Here is a 12500-nt window from a genome sequence, read left to right on the forward strand (position 1 = left end):
GCCCGGGGGGACAAAGGGGAGAAAGAAAAGAGAAAGGAAAGGGGAAAAAGAGAGAGGGGGAAGGACGAGAGAGAGAGAGGGGAGAAGAGGGAGGAAGGGGAGGGGAGGAGAGGAGAGAAGAGAAAAGAGGGAGAGAGGGGGAAAATTGTTTTTTCTAGTACGAAATGAAAAAAAAAAGTACCTCCTAAACAACCCAAATGCCTTGGTGTAGGGGGAAAAGAGAAAAAAACCAGAACCCCGGATTGGGTGGACTAGAAAACCGTTTAAAAACCGGGGGGGGGGGGACATGCAAATGGGTCACCCCCACGCAGGAAGGCTTCTGATCCTGCGTTCTTTTCCCCCCCAAAACCCCGGGCCCGAAGGGGCCCCACCAAGACACCCAAACCGAGAAAGACAAACCGCATGGGGGATTGTCGGCTGTGGCTAAAAACGGCGGGGTGTCCCCAAAGGGGCCCTTTTCCCGGAAGTTGCCACCAGCCGTCACAAACCGTCTCAGGGGGACCCCGTCGTTGGAAATTTGGGGGACACAGTAGACAGAAGAAAGGGCCCGGTGTGGGGGGCAGAGGCGGGCATCCTTGGGGAAAAAGAGAGTAAAAGAAAAACCAATTTGGGCATCTAAAAGTCCTTTTAACTGTGGGCCGTTTTGGCTCAGACCGATTTTTTCCACACGAGCGCCTTTTTTTTCCCTTGTGAATCGAGAATGCCCATCGAGGGTGGTGTATTTTGATAAAGGATAAGAGGGAGGTTCGGGTGCCGAGGGAAAGGGCGCCGGAAAGAATAGAATGCAAGGAATTGGATTGGTTTGGCGGGCTTATTGCGGGAAAAATGCGGGGGAAGGACTAGACGTCCCGAAGAAAAACCCCCAAGAGGAGAAAATTTCATAACCCAGTATTCAGATAAGAACTAAAGGGAAAAATAAACAGTTGGGGGCGCCCGGGGGTTTCCTTTGGAGAGATAAAAAAAAAGGGTATTTCAAATTCACAAAGTAAATAAAGGGTTTGCCCAAAAAAATGAAGAAAAAAATTTAAAATTTTCATTAGGAAATTTTAGGGAATAAGAAGAGAGAGTATTTTCTCTCAGAGGTACTTGTAGTACTTCGGGAAAAATTATGACAAGTGAATTTTATTAATTTTTATAAAATTGGATTTATAACACGTTTTATTTTCTTTTTTTCGGTCTAATAAAGGGGCCCTTACTTAAGCTCGGTCCCAATTTTCCCTTTTAAAAACTATGCAGTTATTAATATAATTTAAAAAACAAAAAACAACAAAACATATAAAATTAGATAATACATTATAATATAAATATAAAATATATATAATTTATATTATGTATATTTTAAATATTTAAAAATAAAAATTTTTAAATATATATATACATGGGTATAAAGAAATTATAATATAAATATAATATATAAATATATATATAATAATTTTATATAATAAAATATATATAAACATAAATATATATATGTATATATATATATATATATAACTATTATAATTTTAATATATATATATATAATATATTTTATATGTGTGGTGGTGTGTGTGGTGTGTGGTGTGGGTGGTGTGTGGTATTTTATAAAAAAATACAAAACACACACAAACACACAACAAAACCCCAACCACATATATATATATATATTTTATATATATATATATATAAAAATTATATATATATAATATATATATAAAAATATAGTATGTGTGTGGTTTTGGTGTGTGTGGGTGTGTGGTTTACCCAACCAAACATAAAAAATAATACATACCCCGGGTAATATAAAAATATAAAATTTTAATACATACAGACAAAATATAATATATATATATTTTTAATATATAATATATTTATATTAATATATATATATGTATGTATTATGATTTTATCCCTACCCATTTATATATTTTAAACTAAAACACACCCCACACACAAAAAACACAAAAGAAATAAAAATTATATATGTTTTAAATAATATTATTATATAATTATATATTTTAAATATAATACACAGAGGGATATAGAAATTTTTATCTCTATCTATCTATATTTTTATCTATCAAATCTATTATATATCTATTTTTCAAATTTTAATATATATATATAATAAATATTTTAAATTTTATATATATGTTTTAATAAAATATAATATTATATAATTATATAAATTATTTTATATATATTTTAAATAGATTATAAAATTTTTGGGGGTTTTGGGGTGTGGTGTATGGCGGCTTTGCATAATATATATTTTAATATATATATATTTTTATATTCTATATTATATATATATATATAAAATATATATATAAATAAATTTATATATTTTAATATATAATATTTAAAAAAATATATATATAAAATAATATAAAAATTTTATTTTATATATATATGTATATAAATATATAAATTTTACTTTATATATCCCTTTATAAAAATATATTTTATAGATTATATATATATAAAAATATAATATATTAAATTATATATATAAACCAACAAACAAAAAACCCCGTAACGTGTACACAAAGATGAAAAGAAAAAAACAGCCACGTAGAAAATGAAACTAAACCGTAACTTTTCGAACTCTTCAGGGTTTCCCTTTCAGACGACAAAAAAATCAAAATTTGGATACAAGGGGGATAATTTGGAAGTATATATAGTGTAGAGAGACAGGAAAACAAAAGAGCGGAATCAGGTTCAGGAGGGCAAGGTCGAAGGGGTCGGGGAAGGCTTTTGCTAACTAACGAGGGGGGGTAAGATAACCAGGCCCCTTTAAACCAGCACTCAAGTTGAAATTAGGCATTTTCTAATTAAAAGAGTTCTAACATTTTTCTTTGTACGAATTGGTGTTTTAAAGAATTAAATTTAGCGTTTTTCCAGTTAACGGGACCTTCATTTTCGTAAAGGAACGAAACACGATTTGATTCTCTAGAAAAATTCAACATCACGTGTTGTTCTTTTAATTTTTTCTAAAAAGCTTTTAAGGGTTTTTTCCAATATGTAAAACTTGGGGAAATCTTTAAAAAGGTATAGTGAAATCCCGGGAGAAGTCTCAAGAGCCCCGTAGCCGTTTGGTTTTCCCTAAAGAAAGAAACGCAAGGGATTGGGATATTTTTAAAGACAATGTAAATTTGCCAGCCCCTTTTTAAACATGTCCCCTTTTTTTCTCGGGGGGACGGGTTTTTAAACGGAAAAAATTAATAGATTTGGCACTGTCCGGGTTGAGAAATAGGGAAATGAGTAAAAAATTTTTCCATTGCAGAGAGTGTGCCTGATTTTAAGGAAGAAAGGGGGGGAATACCCAAATTTTAAAAAAAAAAATTTTAAAAAAATGACCTTTAAAGGGCCCCCCGGGATCAAAAAAACCATTGTCAAAAAATTCTTTTCCCCCCCTAAAAAACAGGGAGGGAGATACTGACTTTTAACTTTAAAAGGGGTTTGATTGGGGGAAAAAAAAAAATGAAGAAAATTAGGGGGTTGGGGGAGTGGGTTTACGGAAAACCCAAAAAATTTAAGGGAGCCATTTTAAATTTGAATAAACAGTATGTCGGGGAAAGGGTAATTTCCCTAAATTTTCCCATTTCTATTTTTAAAAGGATAGTACCCCGGGGAGGTTTTTGGAGTTTACGGGAAAAAATCATCGAAATCTGAAAGGTTCGCTTGCCAAATAAAAAATACATCTCAAAAAACCCGAAACCAAACCGTGCCGGGGGGGGAAAAGAAACGACGGAAAGGAGTTCAGATTCAAAAATTCCTATTATAAATTCGCAAAAAACCGGGCTTAAGTTTAACTTTCCCATCCCCCGAATACCATTGTTTTGTTTATAAAATTCGCCCCCCTTTAAAAAAAATAAAAGGGCATTATTCGTGGGCGCACAAAAAAGAATGAGATCAAAAAGCAATTGGGCCCCGGGAAAGGGCTTTTTTTATCACGAACTGAATAAAGTTTTCTTTTTAAGAAATTCTAAAAACCCTCTTCAAACGGAAATTAAAGGGAAAAAAAAATCTACATCAAAGCTCACTAAATTTTTTTACCGGGTGTCGGGCCCGGGTTTCTAACCTTTTCCTGAAAAACCCTTGAATGTTTTAAAATTTACTTCAGGGAAAAAACCCCATAAAAGGAGGGTAAAAAGCTCGCTTTAACCCCTGAGGGCTAAAAAGGGCGGGGGAACCGAGTTTCAAGACGAAAAAATAGGCCTTTTTGAGGGAAAAAACCCCGTTTTTTTAGTTTTTGGAAGGCCCCTTAAAAAAAATGGAAAAATTTGAGGGATTAAACCCTTCTAAAGCGATCAAAAAAATTTTGGGGGCAGGACAAAAAAGGGAGGCCAAAAACGTCTAAGGGTTTTTTCGAAATGACTCCGTGCCCGAAGAATAGGGTTGGAGCGAGTTTTTTATCCCTCGGGTTGTCGTTTTAAAAGGGGAAAGAGCTTTGTTTTAAAATCAGATTTATTTAAAGGGAAAATACGTTATTCCCCTTTTTCCCCGGCCCTTTTGGGAAATATAATTTCAAATTTCGTTTAAGCGATTTTTTGTGGCCAAGAAAAACGGGCGGGGGAAACTTTTTTAAATCGGGGCGAATAAAAAAGAATCGGGGTTTAACCGGGCACCTTTAAAAGGTTTGCCCGAAAATCTTTTTTTCGAGGATTTTTTTTGTTCGCCCGAAAAATATCAAGAACCCTTTTAAAATAATCTAAACAGGGGAAATTTGGCTTGGTTTGGTCGCAATGAAAAAAACCCCCAAAAAACCCAAAGTTTTCGGTTTCGTAAAAGTGAAAGGGAAAAAAAACGATAAATTACGAACCCATGGGCAGTAAGCGAAAAATTTTCACCACGCGCTACGTGAAAGAGGGCGGTTAAGTTTCGTTGGGGGGATTTTTTGATGCCGTTCGCTTTCAAAGGGGAAACCCCTCGCCCCAAAAACGGCTAAAAGGTCGTCAACAAATTTAACGGGGGGGTAACCCCTAAAAATCTAAGCGATTTTTTGAACATGAAGAAAAGCCCTTTATTTTAACACAAAATTTTGGCAAAGGTGCTATCGAAATAAAAGGTGGACCCAATTTGGAAAAAAGGAAAATGCCCAATTAGAATAAAAAAGTACTGGCCCCAAAAAAAGGGGGGACTTTTGTCGGGGAAGGGATTTTTGTAGAAACTTGACCTGGTTTTCCTCCCCCTGGAGGCTGTTTCTTTTTATATAAAATTTTTATATAATAATATTATAAAATATAATATATATTTTATATATTTTTAATTATAATAAAATTTATATATATATATATACATATATGTAATTTTATATATATATTAAATAATTTTATTATATTAATATAATTATATATAAAATATTTACTACCTACATATATAATATAATTTTAAGGCACACACACGCAATTTGGGATGAATTTTTTATGTAAAAAATATATATACAAATATATATATAAATATATAAAATTATATATTTTATATATTAAAATAATTTTAAATTATATATTAGATTTATATATATTAGATTTTTATACATATAATATATATAATTTTTAAAAAATATTATAATTATTATTAAAATATAATTTTATGATATTTTAATTTTTAAAATATATATAATATATATATTTTAAAATACATATATACATTTTTGTGTGGTGTGGTTTTGTGTGTGTTTTGGGGTGTTTGTGTGGTGTGTGTGTGTGTGTGCGTGTGTGCATAGATAACTATATTTTATATATATATATATATTAAATATTATAATATATTTTATATATACATATATTATATATATATATTAAAATATTTATATAATATTAATATTATTTTATACCCCAAATGTTTTTGTGTGGTTTTGTTGTGTGTTTGGGGTGTATTTATAAAACAATTATACACATAATTAAATGGGGTTTTAAAAAGTATGTATAAAAATATATAATATATATTTTAAATATTATATATATATATATATATATGTATATATGATTATGTTATTATTTTATAATATATATTTTATATATATATATTTTTTTTTTTTTTTTTTTTTTTTTTTTTTTTTTTTTTTTTTTTTTTCCCCCCAACAGCCCTTAAAAGTACTGAAAGGGTAGGGCCCCTTTTCAATTTACAAGGGTTTATTTGGTAGGCCACCCTTTCCTGATTGGATGCCTTTCTAATTTAAAACCCCGGGAGGGATGTAGGGGTGCGTGCGTTGTGTGTGTGTGTGTGTTTGTGTCGGTGGGGTGTGGGTGTGTGTTTTGTTGGTTGTGTGGTTTTGTGTGTGTTTGGGGTGTGTGGGGGTTTGTGTGTGTGTGTGGGTGTGTGGTGTGTGGTGTGTTGTGTGTGTATGTTGTGTGTTTGTGTGTGTTCGTTGTGGTGTGGGGGGGTGTTTATAAAAGCAGAATTTGAGGAAAAACTGCTCCCCCCTTTGCGTGAAAGAATTTTTGAAAAAAATTTAATATTTATTTGCAACCCAACAAAAACGGATTTTGGGGTTTCAAGGAGAAAATGTTTTGGGTCCCCAAAAAGTTGGGGAAATTAGGGGTGTTCTCTGCTTTCCAAACAAACTCTCCTGGGCCCGCGGGGCCCCTCGGTCAGTTTGCGTTTTTTTGTCACAAACGACTTTGGGAACAAAAATCTTTCGTATTATTTCGTTAATTATTTGTCGGAATTTTCATTGGGAAAATTTTTTTTTATTTTTCCCCCTTTCCCTTTTTGGGAAAAAAATGGGAGCATCACAGTTATATTTTTAGGAAATACTCTTTGGGAATTTTAATTTTTTAAACCAAAAAAATTGTCAGGGGCCAAAAACATGAAGATATTAATTTTTGCACATACCCTGCGGATATAAATACTCGACCCGCCCTTTTTCCCCACATAAATTTTAAAAAAAGTTTTTTTAAACAGATAAAAGAGGGGAGTGAGGGGCGATTTAAGGCTTCAGAGGGGGGAGAGAAGCGCGTTTAAATGGCGTCCGAATCTCGCTGTTTTTTCAATTATTTTCGGCGATGGGGACCCTTTTCCCCCGCCACACTTGGTTTGGGAAAAATCCACCCCCCAGCATTGCCTTTTTTTTTATTGACCTTTTTTCATTTCTTCTAAATCCGGTTGGAAATGTAGAGGAAAAAAAATGTTGGTAAGTTATCGGATTTTGTTCCTTTCTGATTCATGGCGCCTATCGTTTTGTCATTCTTCGCGGAATCTAGGTAGAATGAGGAGATTATATACATATACATATACATACATATATATATATAAAAAATATATAATTTTATATAAATATTATAAAATAATATATTAAATATAAAATATTTTTATATATTTTAAAATTTTAAAAAAACCCCACACAACACACACACACACACAAAAACAACACACCAAAAAACACACAAACAAAAAACACACACCCCCAATATAAAAAATTATTTTTATATATATATATATATATAAATATAAAATTAAAATTATAATATTAAAAATTTTGTATAATATATATATATATAAAAGTATATATAAAATATAAATTAGATATTATATATATAAAATTAATATATATATAATTTTAATATATGTATCTCTCTCTCTCTCCCCTCTCTCTCCTTCCATATATTAAAAATATATTTTATATTTTTATAATTTTATTTTATACATATAAATATATATATATATAATTATAATAAATTTTTCTTTCCCGTTCCAGGAGATAACCCAAAGGGGTAGTCTCGATTTCCCTGGGGGTGAGCTTATTCCCCCAAACATCACAAACGGTTTTTAAAAAAATGGGCTTTACCTTTCGGGGAAACATTTGTAGAAACGGAAAAAAGGGAGGATTCAGGGTGATGAAGAAATGAGGCATCTTGTATCCAATAAGTAGAATAAAACGTATGTAATAAAGTACAGTTTGAGAACACTGTCACTGCAGTTTTTTTATATACATTTTTCCAACAATATTTTTTTTTTGGGCAATTTGCAGTTTTCCCGGTTGTTGAGGGGTTGGGTTTTGGGGAAAATGTAACCCGGCTTTCTCCTTTCGGGCCTTCCCAGAGATCGCTGGAAAGCCCGTTTATTTTGTCTGGGCCACGGGTTCTGGTCGTCACCCACCTGAGTTTTTAAGGAACTTAGGGCATCTTCATGAGTTCTGTCAAAGGGTTTAAAAGCCTGGTGATGACCCTTCCCCCCGACCCGGGGGGGGAAAAAAATCTAGGTAGTGTGTTTGAAAACGTTGAAAGTTAGCTGAAAAGTAAGGAATTGAGAAAATTTTAAGGGAAATTTTATCAAAACCCCCCTAATAAAACTTTTGCCTATTCAATAAAATTTTTTGCCTTATCCCAATTTTTTCCCCAGCGTAGCCCTTTTATGTCCCCATGCCGTAAGCCCAGGGGGAAAAAAGAGACGGGGTTTCAAGTGGCCCTTGGGGATCGCTTCCCGGCTCGTTCCAGGGGAGACTTTCCCCCTTTTTCCCGAGAAATTCACCAAAGGGGAAGGGCCTTTAATTTCCTTTTTTATTTCTTTGGTAAAGATCCCGGGTTTTTGACTTTCAGATAAATTTTTCCCCAAAGTTTTGAAAACCTCTCTTTGGTCAAAACCTCCTTTCGGTTTTTAATTTCCCAAAAAAAACAAAACCCTTTTTTTTTTTTGGGGAAAAAAACGTTCCCCCTTTTCTATGGTTTGGTGTTTTCAAATTCCATCTAGGCTAAGACACAGGGCCAAGATCGTGGTCGCCGCCGAGGAGTATCCGCCCCATGCCTTTGTGCTTCTGCTTGGGGGGACCGACGGCCGTGGTCAGCCCAGGTTCACCATCACGGGGCCCAAAGGGCAAAATTGCTCGAAAAATTTTAGACTTCCCGAATTTACGTAGGTTTTTCCCCCTTCGTTGGGGGATTATTTTCCCGAAATTTCTTTATATTCTTTGGGGGGAATGTCCCAGAACTAAAAATTTAACATCAAACTGCCAGATACACCTACGTCCGGCCGCCAGACGGGGCGTGGGGAGCGAAGCAGCCGGACGGTTCCTTCAGGGCCCTGGGGGCCCTGCCCCCTCTGCCCCCGGGAAAAGGGGGATGGGGCGGCTTTCCTTGGGAGGCGGACAGAGAAAAAACTGTCGAATTTCCGTTTATTCTCATGATAATGACAAGAACAATACGATGATCATGCTAATGATAGTAATTATAATGATGATGAAGACCCGACAAATCATACCCGCCTCAGGAAGCGGACATCGGGCTGGGTCCCTTCGGCGTGAGCGCCAGCCGCGCAGAGGTCGTGGACTACACGGGCTTCATCGTGATCGACTACGCGAGGATCATCGGCGGGCGAGGACGTTCCGAGGTCGACCCATGGGGCTTCCTCCTGCCCCTGGCGCCGGAGGTGTGGCTGGGCGTGGCGGTCATGACGGCGCTGGCGATGGCAACGGCCGCGGTTCTCACGGGGCTGTCGGAGCGGTTTTCGGCCGGGCGGCGGTCGGCCGGCTTGTGCTTCGGCATCGTCAGAGTGCTCCTGATTCAAGGCGAGTGCGAGTTGCTTATCTAAGGCCGGATCACAGAAATGTAGGGACCGGGCTAGCCTTTGCGACGCTAACCGAACTTACCTGTTTACGTATATTCAGGCCGGACCATAAGCAAGGCCGGGGATGCTTGTTCTTGCAAATCATAGTCAGATAAAACTATATATGTATGTATTTAATTATATATCTTTCTATCTGTCTATCTGTCACTATATCTGTTCGTGTAATATATGTGTATACACATCATGTTTTTTTTTTTTTTTTTTTTTTTTTAATAAGTGTTGCCTATGAATTCTGCGAAGGTATTACCGTACGTGCAATATACAGCACATGGATAAAGCCCCTTCACTTCGCAACAGACGTGTCCTTTTGTCGTTTATCTACTTACCTAATGTGCGTCTATCTATCACTTCATCTCTGTCTATTAAGCCATCTATTTGTCTCTCTCACACATTACTAGACATCTATCACTATCTATCAAGCCATATATCTACCTCTTCGTCTCTATCTATCTCTTCATCCCTATCTATCAAGCCCTTTTTTGTCTCCCTCTTTCACTCCCAGACGCGAAGGTGCTGCCGGAGCGGCGGTGGGAGCGCGTGCTGCTCGCCGGCTGGATGATCGTGACGCTGGTGACGGTGAAGAGCTACGCGGGGAACCTCATGTCCCTCCTGGCGGTGCGTCACATCCCGCAGCCGTACCAGTCGGTCAGGGACGTCCTCGATGACGCCTCCTGCACCATGATCTGGGAGACCAATAACGCCTACATTCAGTACATGAACGTATGTTGAATGCCAGGGAACAGGATGCTAGAATTGTGATAATGATTTAAAGAATCTCGTTGATGAAATGTGATTTATAAACAGTCTAGGTGATTTGAGGATGAGGAACGATAGGCAGAATGTATAAAAAGAAATAGATAAGGATAATAATCTCCATACATATCAACATTAAACCCATACCACCAACATACCACCTCCACCCCAACATACCACTTCCGCCCCCAACATACCACCAACATTCCACCCCATCATACCATTCCCACCCCCCAGCATACCACATACCATCGAACCCAACTCGTTTCCCTCACAGAGCCTAACTTCCGGAACATTCTACGAGGTCGCACAAGCCGGGAGAAACGGCCGGATCATCTACAAGAGAAGCACCGACTTCATGGAGGCTGTGGAGACCCTCGTGAGAAGGGGCGACCACGTCCTGATGGTGGAGGACCTCACCGCCAGGGTCTTCTTGGGCAAGGACGTCTCCAGCACCGGTAGGTATATATATATGCTTTATACATATTTGTGCGTGCGTGTGTGTACATATATAATATATATATATATATATATATATATAAAAATCAATATTAAATATATATATATATTATATATATAATATATTATATATATATATAAAATTTTTTTATATTTTATATAATATAAAATAAATAAATAAATAAATAAATAATTTTATATATATGGATAATATATATATATATATAATATATATATATATAATATATATACATATATACATATATATTTATTATTTATATGCGTGTGCGCTTGGGTTTATTTATATGTAAATATGCTTTATACTCATGGCTGTATATATTCACCCCTTTGGTTTTACATCGGGAGCCGCATAACTGACCAGTCATTAGATGCGTGTGTATCCCAACAGGACAAGACATTCCCTAGCGTATAATATGCTCGTTTCCTCGCCTTCAGGTCGCTGCGACTTCTACCTCTCCCGCGAGGTCTTCCTGCCCTTCATCTTCGCCATGACGGGCCAGAAGAACAGTCCGCTTGTCCCGGCGCTCAATCGAAGGTAGGATCTGCTGACTGATCAAGTTGATTGAATTTCATTCGGAAGGTGATATGAGAATATATATATATATTATATATATATATATATATAATATAAATATATATAATAGATTATATATATAATATATATATAATATTATTCTCTTAAAGGTAGGTTTAGTCTGAGCCGTGGTCACAGCAGATATTAAAATTTGGTTTTCATATTGTGATGTTTGGAGTGGTACGTGGTAGGGTCCCCAGTTCCTTTCCACGGAGAGTGCCGGTGTTACCTTTTAGGTAATCATTCTCTCTATTTATCCGGGCTTGGGACCAGCACTGACTTGGGCTGGCTTGGCCAAACCCAGGGCTAGGTAGGCAATCGAGGTGAAGTCCTTGCCAAGGGAACAACGCACTGGCCGGTGACTCGAACCCTCGAACTCAGATTGCCGTCGTGACAGTCTTGAGTCCGATACTCTAACCATTCGGCCACCGCGGCCTTGACGATCATGGGCTTTCCATTATTTCTCTTGGCAATTTAGAGCGGTGGTTTGCCATTGCCTTCCGCCTTTTTTTCGGGTCACCATCTCTATTTACCCGGCACTGACTTGGGCTGGCTTGGCCACCCAGTGGCTAGGCAGGCAATCGAGGTGAAGTTCCTTGCCCAAGGGAAACAACGCGCCGGCCGGTGACTCGAACCCTCGAACTCAGATTGCCGTCGTGACAGTTTTGAGTCCGATGCCCCTAAACCATTCGGCCACCGCGGCCCCCCAATAATATATATAATATATATATAATATATATAATAATATATTAAATATATATTTGTGTGTGTGTGTGTGTGTGTGTGGGGTTTGTGTGTGTGTGTGTGTGTGTGTGTGTGTGTGTGTGTGTGTGTGTGTGTGTGTACATACATACACACATATGTGTGTATGCATGCACACACACACACACACACACATACACACACACACAAAGAGAGAGAGAGAGAGAGAGAGAGAGAGAGAGGAGAGAGAGAGAGAGAGAGAGAGAGAGAGAGAGAGAGAGAGAGAGAGAGAGAGAGGAGAGAGAGAGAGCACTTGTCGTCGACTAGTCAAGAGTGTAGCACTATTATCGTAGTTGGCGTTCGTTATCATAACCTGTGTAATAGGCACAGCATGTACAACTAGTGCGAAGTCAGTTCATTAATATGGTTTATACTTACGTATCCG

At 36.6% G+C, this 12500-nt stretch overlaps 1 protein-coding gene across 1 annotated transcript in view; it reads left to right on the forward strand.

Annotated features, from left to right (window-relative positions):
- The first annotated feature begins 8345 nt into the window (after nt 1-8345).
- LOC119578534 (glutamate receptor 2-like) overlaps nt 8346-12500 on the forward strand; it is a 4878-nt gene continuing 723 nt past the window's right edge. Inside the window, exons 1-7 of the mRNA XM_037926103.1 lie at nt 8346-8350; nt 8674-8835; nt 8937-9081; nt 9190-9487; nt 10049-10266; nt 10577-10757; nt 11215-11314. Of these exons, the coding sequence (XP_037782031.1) occupies nt 8346-8350; nt 8674-8835; nt 8937-9081; nt 9190-9487; nt 10049-10266; nt 10577-10757; nt 11215-11314 (1109 nt within the window). The remainder of the gene's footprint in view (nt 8351-8673; nt 8836-8936; nt 9082-9189; nt 9488-10048; nt 10267-10576; nt 10758-11214; nt 11315-12500) is intronic.

Source organism: Penaeus monodon, chromosome 11 (assembly GCF_015228065.2).
Source record: "Penaeus monodon isolate SGIC_2016 chromosome 11, NSTDA_Pmon_1, whole genome shotgun sequence".
Classification (NCBI taxonomy): domain Eukaryota; kingdom Metazoa; phylum Arthropoda; class Malacostraca; order Decapoda; family Penaeidae; genus Penaeus; species Penaeus monodon.